Here is a 16,198-nt window from a genome sequence, read left to right as displayed (position 1 = left end):
GCGGACTAGCGGGAGACTTAGCGGACGGACCCTTGAAAACGGTAGGCTGGGACTGCCCTGACACCCGACGCTTGCAGTAGCTGCAGCAAGCAAGGCATAAGGCATGAGCCATCATCAGATGCAGATTTATGGGCTATGGCTCTATGGGGATTCATAAAAACAACCCCGCGGCGGGCTTCTGCCAGTTACTGCCCAGTCCAGAGGTAAACATTCATGCGTCCCCTTCACACCACCAAGCCGGGTTGAGTAGGAACCCAATCAGCAAGCGAGCAATCAGCAGCAGGCAACTTTTTTTCTTTAATTGAATGCACCTTCGATCCCACCGACAAGTTTCGTGATTTCGCCGCAAGCAATTCAAGCAAAGTTTCGCACCGACGAGGACAGCTTCGTTCCAATCCCCAAAATCTGCAAAACTACGTCAGAGGTCTATCATACCCACACTCGATTTGAAATCATGTCTGGGCAAACCAGCGAAGACGCCGTCGCCGCCGCCGCCGCTGCTGCTGCCGGCCGCGAATCGCCCGCCCGTCACATCGAGCTGGTCGAGGACGACGCCCATCACGGCAACGGCGCACCAAGCCCTGGCCTCACGGATAGCAAAGGCTGGGACGGCAAATTGCGCGTCGACCGCACCGCGCAGCTCCAGAACCCCGAGGCCATTTCCGACCCTGAGTATTCTGACGACGAGAATGTCTTGCCGGGTGAATCGATATCGGCCGACGAAGGTTGGTTCTAGGTCACCTCCTTTCCCTTCCAAACAGCAGCCAGCTAACTATGCGCTTTTCTTTTCTCCCCGACCTGCAGACATTCTGGACGACGAAGATCCCGAGACCGAGGACATTGCCCTAATCCAAGCGCGCATTGCCGACATCCCAGCATTACGACTTGAACGCTTTAAAAAGGTCGCCCGCCTATGCCTGCGCCAGAACCTCATCCAGCACATCGGGGGCTTGTCCTCCCTGGGCCCCACCTTGGAGGAGTTGGATCTGTACGACAACCTGATTTCACATGTCAGGGGCCTGGACGACCTGACGCAGCTCACCACGCTCGACCTGAGCTTCAACAAGATCAAGCACATCAAGCACATCGCGCACCTCACTAAGTTGACCGACCTGTTCTTCGTCTCCAACAAGATCAGCACCATCGAGAACCTCGAGACGCTGGTCAACCTCCGCCAGCTGGAGCTGGGCTCCAACCGCATCCGCGAGATCCAGAACTTGGACTCGCTCAAGAACCTCGAGGAGCTCTGGCTGGCCAAGAACAAGATCGCCGAGATCAAGGGCCTCGACGGCCTGCCCAAGCTGCGCCTGCTCAGCATCCAGTCCAACCGCATCAAGGACCTGACGCCGCTGCGCCAGGCCCCGCAGCTCGAGGAGCTCTACATCTCGCACAACGCGGTCGACACCCTCGAGGGCCTCGACGGGAACCCGAACCTGCGCGTCATCGACATCTCCAACAATATGGTCAAGAGCCTCAAGGGGCTCGAGGGCCTCACGCACCTCGAGGAGTTCTGGGCGAGCTACAACCAGATCGGCGACTTTGCCGACGTCGAGCGGGTCCTGGCCGACAAGAAGGAGCTTACGACTGTCTACTTTGAGGGCAACCCCTTGCAATTGAGGCAACCCGCGCTCTATAGGAACAAGGTTCGCTTGGCTTTGCCGCAGTTGCAACAAATCGATGCCAGTAAGTGAACCACTTCTACACAGAAAATCCCCCACGATGGTGGCGCAACATGCTGACTGTCATAAAGCGTTCGTGAAGCAAACCTAGCCTAGATGGTCCTGTCCTCACTTTCTTTTTTCTCTCGCAATGACTGGGTGGGACTCTCTTTTTACACATTGCATAGCCAGGCGTTAAGGAGAGGTTATGTTTGCGAAACCAACAGTGGTTGATCGTTTCGAGGATTACAGGTAGAGTAGAGCCCAACGCAGCGCAGCGAATCTATCATGTTTTATGTCGGGGCGTATTGGGGTCCGCAAATGGCCGAGTTGTTACTTCGTTGCACGCAGAAACGTGCTTCTGCTGGTTGCCTGGTTTGGATACGTCACAGTCGCTTGCAATAATGGGGCTTCATGATTCATTATATTGGAGCTATGTATGTATGCCACCAATGACGAGAGCATATTAGGTGCGCCGGAGAACGAAACAACCAGAACATCTATGCAACTGGGCTGATAAGCCGATTGAGATGGGTGGTGTGAAAAGGGGCAATCAACACTGCTTTAACCGAAGATCCACATCTTGTCGGTCTCGAAGTACTGGAGAGGAACGATGTTAGTCACTTTGTACTGAGTCACTGGAAGGGGAATAGGGGGTCAAAGTAGGTGGTGTCAACTTACGTTGTGGGGCTGGTTGAAGCGGATGTTTGCGTCCTTGGCGGTGATCTGCTTGATGTCATCCTCATCGAGATCAAAAGTGCAGCAAGCAAGGTTCTCGGCCATGAACTCGGGATTGGTGCTCTTGGGGATGACGGCGATGCCGCGCTGCGTGACCCAGCGGAGCAGGACCTGGCTGGGCTTCTTGTCGTGCTTGACGGCGATGCTGAGAATGGTGGGGTCTTGCATCAGGGGCACCAGTTTCTCGGCGTGCTTGAAGTGGAACTCGAGGAAGGAGGCCGGGCCGAAGGTCGAGTAGGCCGTCATCTGTATGCCCTCGGACTTGACCAGGTTGATAAGCTCCTGCTGCACCAGGTAGGGGTGGTGCTCGACTTGGAGGGTAGCCGGGGGAATGCGGGCGTATCGCAGCATGTCGTAGAGCAGCTGGGCCTGGAAGTTGGAGACGCCGATGGCCTTGGTCAGGCCCTCGTCGACGAGGCTCTCCATGGCGCGCCACGTCTCCTGGATCGTGGTCTTGGACTTGACAATCTGCGACTTGCCATCGTAGTGCCAGCCCGGAGGGTATCGCACCGAAGGGTCGACGAACTTGAGGGCGCCGGGGAAATGCATCAGGTACAGGTCAAAGTGATCGATTTGCCAGTCCGCCAGTTGCTTCTTCACCACGGGGGCCACTTGCTCGGGGTCCTGGAATGTGGGCCACAGCTTCGACACGATGAAGAGTTCTTCACGCTTGACAAGGCCATCCTTGATGGCGCGCGCAACACCTTCGCCGCACTCCTTCTCGTTGCCATAATCTGTTGTACGGCAAGAATGATGCTTTATTAGCGATATACTCTTTTATACATCGTCAAGCCAAAGAATTGGGGAATTAAATAATGCCAAGAGTCTTAAAGCTCCATTTTCCGCCGTGGAAAACAGGGGTCCATATGATGGGGTCATTGTAATTCGCTCTCCAACGTCCAATGATGGAGGGGGTACCTTGGAGGAGGGCTCTTAAGCGCGGCATACCGGGCATTGGGGTTTAGGGGTATAGAGGCCAGTCGTCCAACCTGCAGATCATCCATCCCAAAGGGGAACTGCAGGAAGGTTGATAAACCCCCGAGCACGTGTGGTGGAGTTGAAAGGGTGTATGCGAGTACGAAATGCTTCGTCACTTACCGCAAGCTCCATCGAGCAGCCTGTAGCCAGTCTTGATGGCGTTGTAGACAACATCGGCGCAAACAGCATTATCAACCTTCCACAGCCCGAAGCCCACCTGGGGCATATCAGCACCGCTGTTGAGCTTGAGAGTTGGGATCGTTGGAGCCATAATGTGTATAAGTCTGTTCGACAGGGGAATATGAAGAGTATCTCAAGTGACGGACTTGTATTCAGTTACACGATGGAAGAAGGGGTATAGGAGGTGTTTGGAAGGGGGAATGGGTATGAGAGTGAGAAGAGGGAACGAGAACGCCAAGTTCGAGTGTCTGGGAAGAAGGCCATGCCTTCTTATATCAGTCGAGTGGACTCATCGAGTTGCCATACGACGGGGGAATCCATCCTCTGGATAGACGCAAGGACACCAATGGAAGTGGCTAGACACCCAAGATAGCTGGTGCGATCGCCTCAGCCCGGCCAGTTCTTGCAGAGAAGAGGAAGTAGGTGACGCTAGAGATACCCGCGTGGGACCCAGACAGATCCGAAGCAGGCGGGCAATCAATCCCACGCACCTCGCTTCCTCAGGAACACTCCCCCTCCTCTTCCTCGTCCCATGCCGGGCCCAGAATCAGCCTGGGTGCAGATGGGTATGGATGGACGCCCTTTAGGTAACGCCAGATCAGAAACATGATGAGAAGAGACTCTGGGCGCAAAGGTTATTGGCTAAACGCGCAAATCAGAGCCTGAGATGTGAAGCCGGGACTGGTCGCCGTTGCCAGGTGGTCCCCCCCCCATCCAAGGGGGCTCCAAGATACTCATTCGATCCATCACGAGGGGGGCCGTGTATGGTGTGTACATACAAGTAAAGGCGTGCGTTGATTGATGATGGGCAAGACCTGGAAACACAGCATTTGGTATTAGCCACGCCCAATCACTGCGGGGTGTTGTCGGTGGATAGTGGGGGAGCTGCCCCTCGCTGATTATCCATTTTCTCCAACTGTTTGGGGGTCAGGCACTAACCTAAAGCATGCAACCAGACCAGACGTGCATTTCGAAAACTTCCATTCCCCATTAGCGTGCGCCTGTCAAGGTACGGGAAACGTGCTGGACGACAGACGGGCCTGGAAAATGGCACGATTTGACGCCCACGAGCCTCTCTCCATCCTTGACTGCAGACCTGATGATGGCCATTGTTGTTTCCACCTTTGGTACAGACGAAGGAAGTATTTGGCCGAGACTCCCCAGAATTTCCACATAGCTTTGGTTTCCTTCTGCCGCTGCTATTTAGCCTAAAGCCGGAGAAAGGTCGAGGTTCCACTTGCGGCTAATTCAACATTGAACCATCTGCCTCTTTGGCTCCAGTTTTTGGCCAAGCACCGCAGTCATCGTGGGATTTTTTTTCTTCTTCATGGGATAGGCATTGCATGGTATGGCGCCTGTTCTCTGACTGGTTCCGAGGGGACTGCTGCCAATGCAAGGCGACCAATGCTTGCGCACTCTTACGAACTGCGCGTGATAGTTGACTTGAGGACCAATCACATCCAGCAACAACCCACGTCTCTAAGTGGGATATCTGAACATTAACGTCTGACTCTCTGGGTAGCACCTGTATACACACCGGGCCTGGCGGCAGGTCCAGCAGACGCGTGGGTGTCAATCGACAGATTCTGCCCAGGTCTTCACGTTACGCAAGCCGGCATAAGTGCTATCTCGTTCCTTCACCCACAAAAGTATGTGAGGTCCCAAGACGACCGTATGATGATGCTGTCCCCGTGGGGCTTAGGCACACTATCACTCACTGTATCTTGGATATACCTAACGTGCCTCTTGCCTCTCCACCGTTGGAAAGTCTAGAGGACATGACTACGAGTCTATTCGGGCCGTATATCTCCACGATCGAACGGATACAACTCGGTCTATATGTACGTATATGTACTAGCCGGTCAATTCCGGAGAGTCAAATGATCGACCAGTCTCGTCAACCCGAATGAGCCCATGATACCAGCAGCGATACTTGTTTGGTATCTGCTCTCCAGCTCTCGCAAACACAATGCGTCATTCGACTTGCCCAAGATATCTGGCCGTGGAAGCCTATGAACAGAGTGGCCCCTGCTGAAACTGGCTGGAGAAAGAATATCTAAAAAGAATGCAAAACTGAAGTTTGCCAACCACCATGCAAGAGTCGACTTTTCTCGTTGTCTGAATCTCGATGCAACTGCCAACAAAGCTACGAACAGGTCCGCCAGAACCAACATCACTGGATAGCGGTCATTCACCTTCCTCCTTCTTTCACTGATGACCTGATAATTGTGCTTGATTGTTTTCCCACTTGATGTCATGATGTTTGGGGGCTGGGAAATATGCCACGAGACTGCCTTGAAGCAATCCAAGAGCTGCCAGGCCAGCAACTTATAAGAAGCCAGTTCAGCTGTCTGCCTGCCCCAAAAGTTCGATTCGAACATACGCATTTTAGAAGACATCCACAGTAGGTTGACATAATAACTCATTATTCCCCAACTCTCTGGAATTCATCCACAATGGGTTTACGAAATGCAATAAAGAATATCCGAACGAAGCTCTCCTCGTTACTTGGGAGGCCCTCAGACGACCACAGTGTAACAGAGATCATCCCGGACGAAGGGGATCCTGACGCTGGGAAATCCCCTGATAATCACCAACATGCTATCGCCGTGGCTGAGACAACACCTTTTTCCAAGAAAGGAAAGTCAGTAACGTTTGCAGGTTCTGGGAAGAATGGCATAGGTCCCAGCAAATAGGCCCTGACAGGGAAAATCTCCAGTAACGAGGGAAGTGGAATACTATCAGCATGAGCAAAGCCAGCCGTTCATTTAATGTTTCCAAGATAGACTTAGAGACAGGAAAGGTCAAAACTACTTAAGGAATAAGGGGTTGCTCAGGACCAACAATGGCAGTCTAGACAGGACACAAGTGTATGGTGCACGACATGTCATTTCTGAATTGATTTCTTTGATATCTGCACAGTCCCGATATGTACCACGTATCAGCAACACGAGGCCGTATTTCTCTCGCTAATCAAGGGTGAGATCCTCGATCTAGCTCGTACAACAAGAAGAAAGTCGACTATTAACCCGATTCCACCGCAGGCACAAACAAAGCCTGCATCCGAAAGCCCTAGATGTGTAAACAGAGTCAGTCATTGCTTAGGCCTCTCGTACCCGACCAGAAATGCAGAATGGGAGAATGGAACGTCAGGCAAGAAGAAAGAATACTTACGTCAAAAGCAGCCCTGACGCGTCGCAGTCCGGCGCCCCTCGCCTTGATGGCGACAGCCGGCAACGCGCCCAGCTCGCCGACCCAGTCGACGTATTCCGACATTGTGTTCTTCGCCGTGAGCAGCGACAGGGCCCGGAATCCGCACTCGTCGATGGCCGCGTAGAAGCCCACGAGGGTCTCGCCGTTGACCGCGAGGTATTCCTCGCACCCGGTGTCCGCGTAATGCTGCTGCTGTTTCTTTCCCCGCAGGACGTAGCCCAGTTCGACATCGGCGGCTGCGACGCCACCGCCACCGTGCTCAAAGACGAACCGCAACCCCGAGATGTACCGCGCACCGAAAAAGGGCACAAGTGAAACGTAGATACCGCGTAAAGGTTGGTTCGCGGGCAATTCGACCTCGGCCCGGTGCAGGACGCGGCCCAGCTCGCCGAAGTCCTCCGGCGCTCGGCACCGCGCCGTCTTGACGGCCTTCCAGTCCATCATGAGCTCCGGGGCGTCGAGGTCCCACCACCTCCACTTGAGATCGGAGCCGATCGTCCTCGTCTGGCCTCTTCCCCCCCTCCTATCATTCCTTCCAAGGGGCCTATGCTGTTCACGAAGCGCATAGCGTCAGCGAGCGGCCTCACCGTCTGGGCCCAGATGCGGAGGCGGTTTCGCTCCCCGAGGCCAACCTTGTTGTACCGCAGGTTCGTCTTGAGGTGCCGGTACAGTCGGGCCCAGTCGGTGCCGCGCATCTCGGCGGGGGCAGCAGGAACGCGTCAAAGAAGACGTGCAGCTCGCGTCCCGGCCAGAAGCGCGACCGAAAGAAAGGCTGGCTCAGCGGCAGGCCGGCGATCTCCCGCGAGGCCGCGCGGAGGTTCGCGACGTCAGGCGTCGCGAGGTAGCACAGCAGGAGCTCCCGAAGTTCCTGGGGTAGGCGGGCAAACGGGTCGCCGTTCGCTTTGGTTGTACCGCCAATAGGAGACGCGACACCGCCGTTGCTCCTCTCGATGGACGGGGGAGTTTCATTGGAAGGGGCAGTGGGAGTACCAGCACCAACAGTCGCAGTCGCCGCCGCTGCCACGGATTCTTTTATTACATCGTCGAGCCGTATCCTGAAGCTTTCGACAATTTTCTGGACCTCGGGGATCCGGAACGGATTGGCGTAGGTGCTGGGGATGACGAGGTTGGAGTTGGGTCCCATGAGGACAAAGTGCTCGCCCTTGCACTGGTCCTTGACGGTGCCCATGTAGAGCCCCCCGTAGTTGTGGCCCCAGTTGGGCAGCTCGGTACCGCAGGGGACCGACTGGAGGACGCGCCAGAGCGCCTCGATGACGGCGGTGCTATTACCGTTACCGTTGCCCGCGTCCGCGCCCGCGGCGGCGTTCATGTCGTCCGGCTTGAGCGCCTGCTCGAGCAGAGCCCAGCACGCCTCGTGGAACAAGAACCCCCAGGCGTACCCGGCCCGCTCGTCGGGCGGCACGTCCGGGCCCGGGGGCCTGATGTCCCGGATGGTGACGCACGTGGAAGGGTCCAGGTCCGGGTCATTGTACCGCTGGTGCGCCAGCGGCGGTACCGAGTTCTCGGCGCTGTTCACTTGGTGGTAGCCGACGCCCGACAGCTGGGGCCGGTTGCTGCCAATTGTGGCGGACGCGGCGGTGCCCAGTGTGGTAGTGGGATCGACATCATCCGGGTCTCCGGTGCAGTAGACGGCGCGGTAGTAGGGGGCCCAGGTCGCGGCGCCAGTGTTGAGATGGGGGTTGACGAAGCCACAAAAGCCGCAGGTCAACCGGCTTACCGGCCAGGTAGCGTTCTGCATCTCACTTTTTGATCTCCTTGCTCCGTCTTCTTCCTCTTTTCCTTCCTCACTGACCAACCAGAACTGTAAGGATGTCCCTTCCGGTAGGAGGCGCTGAGTCAGGGTCTCCACTGCAGATTCGCTCAATCAAGAAGGGAGGTTCGTCGTTGGTTGGATTGTGTAATTGACGTCAGACAGTAGGTAGGGGAAAGGCGCCCCGAGATGATCTGAAACATGACGTTATCAAGGGTCTCGAAAAACATCGGATTGCAATCCTCTGACTTGGGCGGGGCGCCAGAATCTATTTGCGTCTGCGTCTCGCGTGACTTTGACATTTCTTTCTCCCCCAAAGTCCCTCAGACTATTCCAACGTATCAACTCCACTTACTAAATAAGTATGCCGCGGCGAATGATGCCCCGCCATTTGGGAAATAGCGTCCCAAGTTAGAAACTCACTTCCCACTTCATCTCATTCGTTCGTCCAATTTGATGGAACGAAAGGTCGCCTACTCAAGATGGAGGAACTTCACAAATGTCGAGAACTCATAATACGACAAGACATCGGCAGTGGTGATTGATACAATGTAAATTCGATCATGGTAAATAGTGTAGAATAGGACACCTTGTTTCCCCCGCCCACTCCCGTATAATGCTGTCTGCCTCGTGTGTCAGAAATCGAGTGCCATATTGTATGCCGGATTCAACCGATGCACTGCCACTGCCATCACGACCTGACATTTTCCGCTCGTCTCCTTGGAACATGTCATTGCTCATTTGGTTAGGACCAGAGTTGCCAGAACCGTTAAAAAGAAGCGGTGGGATTGTAAAACTCGTCACACAGTTAATCTATGCCATAAAAGTCCATCTAGAAGTGTTCCTTCCAGAAGCGGAACTTGACTTCACGACTCGTCGCCGTCCGAGCTGCTTTCTGAATGTCACGTGCTGAGGAGCGAGTTAGCCAGGGTCATATAAGAATAGAGTTGATGATTTAGACTTACCAGCTGCCGAAGGTCCGCAGAAGTATACACCGACAGTGGTTTGCATACTGCTCTCCAGGCCGTTGATATAGGTGCGGTCCATGATACCATCACGCATCGTCTCGAACATACGGCGGAAGTCAGGGCGGCCAAAGTTGGTACGAGATTTAAGCTCGGTAAGAGGGTCGACCTCGGCGCCGACAGAGTTGAGCACAATGTTTTGTGTGGTGTCAATATCCAGCTTTTGGGTCAGGTAGGTGTGGATCTTCAAAAACTCAATGCCGTTGCTTCCAGGAACCCTGGCAGCCTCCGCACTTTGCTCTTCAAGTGATGACAGAAGGGTCTGGAACCACTCGAACGAGCCAGTATCCTTGCAGACCCAGATGAATTCCACACGTCGGAGTCGGGTAGGCGGGTTGGGTCCGTTGCGAGAGTGCCAGATGTTCTTCAGGATGGAGGCCCACGGCGTGACACCAATACCAGTTCCGATAAGGACAGCAATCTCGTTGTCGAAGACATCCTCGGCGGGAGCACCGTACGGTCCATCGATTCGGAGGAGGGGCATCTGTTGGCCGTTCTGAAGAGCGACTTCGTACATGCCCATGGGGTCAACTCCGTCGTAAAGTTTCGATTGGGCCTGGCCAGCACCAACAGCGTCACCGAGCGCCCGAGTGAAATCACCGACTTGACGGACGTGGACGGAGACGTAAGGGTCGTAAGGGCACGAGGTGATGGTAAAGGGGTGCCACTGGTAGGCAGAAACCGAGGGTACCTGTAGGAAGAGCCACTGGCCAGCCTTGTATTTGAAAGACGGCTTGTTGAATTGGATTTCCACGACATCTGGCGGATCACGTTAGCAAAACGCTCACTAACAGTTGCGATTTGGTAAGGGGGCACATACCATAGGGGTGGCGGACGACGCGAGTGATCTTGGTGGACTTCTTGGCTCGAATCTCACGGTACAAGCGCTCGATCAGGTAAAAGCCGCCGGCGAAGAGCTCCCATCGCCAACCCTCGTAACCAAGACAGTGGTTCCAGAATTCATCGCCGGCGAAGGGGGAGATCGGGTCGGCTGTGTCGCGCACGAAGCAGCTAGTGGTGTGGGTGTAAAGGCCCAACAGGAAAGGAATAAACAGATGATGGGTATACCAGAAAGTCTCGAAAGACTGCTGTCGAATGCGATGGTGCGCTGTCGTGTACATTAGCAGCATGCACAAGCACATGGTGTGACCGGTAACACCACCAGCCTGGGTGTAGTGGATCTGAATGGCAGTTTCGGGTCGAATCTGGGTCTTTTCAACATTATAGAAACTATTATGAATGACCGTTAGTTAATTCCCACCAGAGTGATGCGAGCCCGATGATTCCACTTACTTGACATAATGGGCCGAGACGTGGATGACGGTGAACATCAACATGGCGTACGCGACTTGACGATGGAACCACAGGTTTTCGTCCAATGGCAGGAACCTGAGCTTCGGACGGATCCATCTCATTATAGTCCGGCATACCGGAAGTAAGATCAGAGTTCCATCAATTGAAAGGACCAGTCCAGCACCTCTGGACATCCATACGGAGAATCTAAGGGTGTTTAACGGAGCCAGTGCGGGCGTGGCAAACTGCTTATACCTAAAGACGTGTCAGTCGTTTCTTGACGTACCCGGCCGGGCAGCCGAAAAGATGAGGGACTTACCAGCCGAATGCGAACATGCCCCAATGCATTCCCCAGAACAAGATGTGGAATATGATCTTGCTCGTGGTGAACTGCTTCTTCACCAAGCTGCCGAGGCTCTCTGATGAGCCACCCATCTTGCCGATTGGTACTCCCACCTCTTTACCAGTACTCAATCTCGATTAAAGTGTCGACCTGCGACAATACCGACTTGGTGTGGTCTTTTGGTATATCCAGAAAGGCAATCGTTGGCTAACCGTATCGAGGGAATAACGAGTGACGCGGCGTCGTGATCCTCTTCGGTTTGTTAAATTGGCAGGTAGGTTATTGCCGATCTCGTTTTCCTTTCTTTGACGTCCCCCGGATTAAAAGAGCCTATTATTCAACACGAACAAACTAATAAAAAAAGCAATGAGGTTAAAAAGAGCGATCTGAGCCAGCAGCGGACGAAAAGAATGGTGGACTAGAAGGGCTCTCGAGTTGAAGTTGAAGCAGAAACCTCTATGTCCAGTTCGCCAAGCAAGGGGATAGAAGAAGGGAAACCAGGCGATGTATGATGGGAGGTCAGGTAGTCATAAAGGACGATGCTAGATTGAGTTGAGCAGGGGTAGATGGGTTGATGGGGAGAGCTTATTCCCAACGGGGTGCCAGGGTATAGCGAAGCGTCAGTTCATGGAGATCCGGCAGCTCGATGAACCGTCTTTTTGCTTGGTACCGGCGGTCGAGTAATGACCCACGAGTACGAATGCAGTAGAAAGAGGGACCGATTTGATCGGATGTCAGCGGCCCATGAAACCTCTTTGTCCACTCAAAGTAACCACCGCCACTGTTTGAACCTAGGTGGAACTTGGGTGGTAGAACGGAGGTACCAGGGATGGGGTATAGCGTGTCCCTGATTGTCCGTCTAGTCGGGGATGAAGCCTATCTTCTCTGCCTTCTCGGGCAGGGTTTGCAGTGTGTACCGTCAGATGTGAGGTGCAGCTTGGCTACCTAGCTCGACCACGGACCAAAAGTGGGCGTTGCCTTGCGTTGCGATAGCAAGCAGGCACAGTGACAGGGCAGGCGACGGGGACCAGAATAGGATGACTATGAGACCCGGGGCAAGGCCAGAGACGGTTGACAGACGATGATAGTATGGAAGATCAGACGCAATAGCGGGTTTCGCAGCCGACTGGAGAGGTATCAGATCGATCCGGCGCAATGATTTTCTTTTCGGTCTGGCAGTAGGTATTCAGTTTACTCAAGATTCTACCTTGCAGCGAGTACCGGCTGGTGGTGGACGGGTTGAGACGAGATGCGTTTGAGGGATGCTCGGGCTGAATGCTCTGGAGCCGCCTTGGTTGTTTCGGCAGGGGTCAGGAGATACTGCAGAAGCGGGCGCGGCGGGCGGGACGAGGCGAATATGACGGAGATGGGAGAAATCAGGAGTTCGGGAAGGTGAGAGGGCTGATCTTGCGTCCCAGAGAGTCGGAAAGAGGAGAGAAATCACAATGAGCGGACGAATTCCCCATTGCCCTCTGGGAATATACATACGATGCTCGTTTAGCGCCTTCATTTGGCGATGCGGGAACTCATTGGTGATGGCCCAATGCAAGAGCTGCAAATTCGTGCCTGGCCTCGACATTCTGGGCCATTTTGGGCCAATTTTAGGACGTGACAGCTTGTCGGGCGCTTAACTGGGGCCAATGGCCGTGAAGGTTGCACACGGTGGGGATCCTGCTGCTTGGCCGCCAAGGCACCACCAAAACCAAGGGCCAGCCAGTAGGCCAACCTCGAGCCCTCACACCTCACACAGTGCTGGGCATGCTGCTCAGATGCACAAGCGAGGGGCGGGAAAGGGCATTGGCGCTGTATGATAGACACCGTCCTTTGCCAGCTTGGGACACAATCGACATTGGTTGTTGATATACCACTGCAAAGTGGTTTATACTGATCTTGCCCAAGTTCAGCCGCGATGCGATGTTCTGTCGATTATCCAGCGTCCAACATCCAGAAGCATCTTGACGAACCCCCCCCCAAAATAACCTTCATCACTCGCTAAATTGTATGCTTATATCTTGAGTGGTACCCGCGTGCTAAAATGGACGGGGACTCGGGGAGGGCCAATTGCAGCAATCTGCTTTGGGCAGAGTTGCGGCACGCTGGGTCATGCTTAAATCTGCAATTCTATTATTTGCCGGCTTACCGAAGCATTTGTGATTGGGAAGGGGGTCTTTAAGGGGTCTCAGGGAGGGTCGCGGGCGACGATGCTACAAACGTGCTGCGACCATGGCATGGGTTGGCGACCGGGGGTTTTTTCCATGCGAGCTACTGATGCGAGAAGGAAAAAAAAGTTCCATGCGGGGGCAAGCCGCAAGGGCGATGCCCACCCACCGTTCCCCCGTCTGCGTCTCCAACGTTCCTCCCGACAAACAACAGACGACGTAACTCTATCCAATGGCCAAACACCACAGTCCCGACCCTACACTGCCAGATTTTAAGCTTAGACATGGGGTGCAAACAAAGTCGTACGATTTTCTGATCAGGCCATTCTCAGAGCCAGAGCCGCAGTGAATGACGGCAATATCCTATATAATCAGTCCACGTAACCTGGTGCAAAGCAGTGAGCCTCATGCCTTGGCACAGAACTGGGCAACGACATATAAGTCTTGTGCTTTTCCGCTCTCTTCGACATCGTTCGATTTCTCGTCAGTTTGCTGCACATCAAGGGGCCCCAGCAATGTGCGCTCTTCATGCTACGACGGGTGGCAGGTATGGCTGGCAGGCACACACCCTAAGGCTACAGGTCCCCTTGGGAGTGCTTTGCCTATTTCGGCCTTATTTCTTTCTCCTCTCTCTCTCTCTCTTTCAACGCACAAGCCGTCTCTATCACTGCCTTAGAGAAGGCCCCGCCTTGGCAGCTCCTCTATCATTCAACAAAGATCCTAGGTCTACGGAGTACTGGTCTGGGTCTTGCTTTCCACAGCACGGCACGAAGGCTTCCCGAGCAGGATGATCACGTAGCTCTGGAACAAGGCATTTTGCTTGGAAGGATGCCGATTACCCAGACAGGACAGAACAGCAGTTGATTCTTGGGCCTCTTGAGAAGGCTGGGTCGCAATGCTTGCAAAATGCCTGCTCTCGTGAAGCGTGCAGATCGTTAAGCTTATTGAAAACCAAGCTTAATACGTAGTCGTACTGGATCCAGCGATCTGAAACCACCCAAAACGTTAGAAGACCAGAGCCTCGACACGAGAGAACAGGGGCACGTTGGAGCAACCCCACACCTGCAACGCCGTTGTGACACGGACTCTAGTCCGTCCAGTAGGATTGTACGTGTTAGCGTCGGTCACTGCTGCATTTTTCATCTCTCTTGCCGGCCTGCGTTTCCAGGTCGTGTGTCATTAGGCGGAAATCCTTCTTCAACAGGATTCATGCCCCTTCGCATCGTCTGTCATCCGCACGCGTCTTGTTTTGCCTTCAAAAAAATAAGGTGACATGGCCCACTGTCCCGTCCCCGTCCTCATCTCAACTCCACGATGGCCGTCGTCTGGCAGAGGTTTGCTTTCCATATCTGTTTCTCCTCGGAGTTCCATTGGCAGACTGGGGCTTTGGACAGGATGTTTTCTTCATGGTATGGCATTGATGCACAGGCAGGCTAGGTGACCTGTTGCGCTCGCGATGCCCGAATGAGGATTGAGGAGGGATGACTTTTGAAGCCGTCTCAAAACGGGCCAAGCTTATTGGCATGCCAAGTGAAGGGGGGCATCACCAGAGCGAGCAGTGGCTTTTCCTCATTCACTTCAACTGGACATCGCCAACTCTGCCCTTTTGAAGACTTGCCATGGTGAGAAGCTTCGGAGAGTCCTACATGCCCAAGGGAACCATGTTCGACAGCACCGCATTCTAGAACGTCCTTTGTTCTATCACACTATGGCCTGAGGTAACTTTTGAGAACTGGTTGCTTGTCATACCCTTGGCAGAATGCTTGCGCCTTACGCTCTCGGTTCGGTCGCTATATCGAATGGCCGAGGCCGGTTTGTCTGTGTCGGCACATGACACTGCAAGCCAGTGTCCCTAACGGCGCCGGTGTATCCATGACTCTAACTGCCGTGCTACCCCAACGCAGACCTCAGTTGCTCGGGGAGGCCATGCCTACGTGTGCTACATGCTGCAAGACTGCGCAACAGAAATGACAACGCTGGCTCACTAGCGGGCTAGCAATTCACCTGCCCAGCCTATGAACCTGGCAATTATTGTCGAGAGCAACAACCCCGATAGAATCTGGCAGGTGATCGTCAAGGATGGTTCGGGGAAAGTAAGGCCCTCGTCCATCTTATCGGAAGCCTGCATACAACCTTGACAGCATTGCTATACCTGGTACGGGTATAGTCTGTAGCTGTCGCTGTTTGTCAAGTGAGCATATATCTAACAGGGCTTAGTGTTCGTGCAAGGTTACGGAGACTTCAAGGTTTTGTTCAAAACGTGAACCCCAAGATTCAATATTACTCTATACACTCGATGAGGAGCCATTGATGGCCAACTCGTTGATCTGGACCTTCTGGGCAAACATGGGCACGAAAATCCCATGTCAGCTGGCACATAATGGACTGCAGTCCAGAATATTGACGGCGGGCTGGGGCATTTCGGGCCCGACGGTCTTGGTCGCAAATCCAAATGACTGGGAACGAGGCTGCTGTGTTGCTAACAAAGTGGCACAATATGAGCGGTTTAGATTAGTTGCTGCCATTGGATGCAACAGTTGGCCGAAGATACTGATAATTGTAGGTTAGAGCTTGAGGGCCATAGTGACTGACTACTTCACTGATAACTACATGTTCTATCATCATACTGACGGCTTGAACCAAAGCCTCTTGGGCACAGGCAATACATAAGATAATTGACTTGAGCGTGTAAGCTGTCAAGAAGTATGTCTGTGCTCTACTGGCCGTATACCGTATTCATTTCTTGCCGCAGTCACAGCATACCTACATCCAGCCGTAAGGCCAGGCTTTGTGGAACCAACAGTATTTCGCTTAACCTGTCGTGCCCCTATACCGTCACC

At 53.9% G+C, this 16,198-nt stretch overlaps 4 protein-coding genes across 4 annotated transcripts; 1 reads left to right on the top strand and 3 right to left on the bottom strand.

The window, feature by feature from the left end:
* Positions 1–454: 454 nt before the first annotated feature.
* PG986_003447 (adenylate cyclase) lies at positions 455–1,691 on the top strand (the record flags this gene model as incomplete). The annotated part of the gene is made up of 2 exons (XM_066839669.1): positions 455–725; positions 769–1,691. The coding sequence occupies 2 exons, from the start codon at positions 455–457 to the stop codon at positions 1,689–1,691; spliced, it is 1,194 nt and encodes a 397-aa protein (XP_066704733.1).
* A 531-nt stretch (positions 1,692–2,222) lies between these two features.
* PG986_003446 (xylose reductase) lies at positions 2,223–3,645 on the bottom strand (the record flags this gene model as incomplete). Its single annotated transcript, XM_066839668.1, has 3 exons — positions 2,223–2,258; positions 2,340–3,130; positions 3,495–3,645. 3 exons carry the CDS (start codon positions 3,643–3,645, stop codon positions 2,223–2,225), a joined length of 978 nt encoding a protein of 325 aa, XP_066704732.1.
* Positions 3,646–6,578: 2,933 nt separating this feature from the next.
* PG986_003445 (F-box domain-containing protein) lies at positions 6,579–8,526 on the bottom strand (the record flags this gene model as incomplete). The annotated part of the gene is made up of 4 exons (XM_066839667.1): positions 6,579–6,626; positions 6,729–7,244; positions 7,325–7,462; positions 7,498–8,526. 4 exons carry the CDS (start codon positions 8,524–8,526, stop codon positions 6,579–6,581), a joined length of 1,731 nt encoding a protein of 576 aa, XP_066704731.1.
* An 844-nt stretch (positions 8,527–9,370) lies between these two features.
* PG986_003444 (cytochrome b-245 heavy chain subunit beta) lies at positions 9,371–11,291 on the bottom strand (the record flags this gene model as incomplete). Its single annotated transcript, XM_066839666.1, has 5 exons — positions 9,371–9,447; positions 9,504–10,322; positions 10,384–10,793; positions 10,857–11,111; positions 11,176–11,291. 5 exons carry the CDS (start codon positions 11,289–11,291, stop codon positions 9,371–9,373), a joined length of 1,677 nt encoding a protein of 558 aa, XP_066704730.1.
* Positions 11,292–16,198: the final 4,907 nt, after the last annotated feature.

Source organism: Apiospora aurea, assembly GCF_038362705.1.
Source record: "Apiospora aurea strain CBS 24483 chromosome Unknown utg000002l_segment0_segment0, whole genome shotgun sequence".
NCBI lineage: Eukaryota > Fungi > Ascomycota > Sordariomycetes > Amphisphaeriales > Apiosporaceae > Apiospora > Apiospora aurea.
Note: the sequence above shows the minus strand (reverse complement) of the source record. Positions and strands in the feature narration are given on the sequence as shown.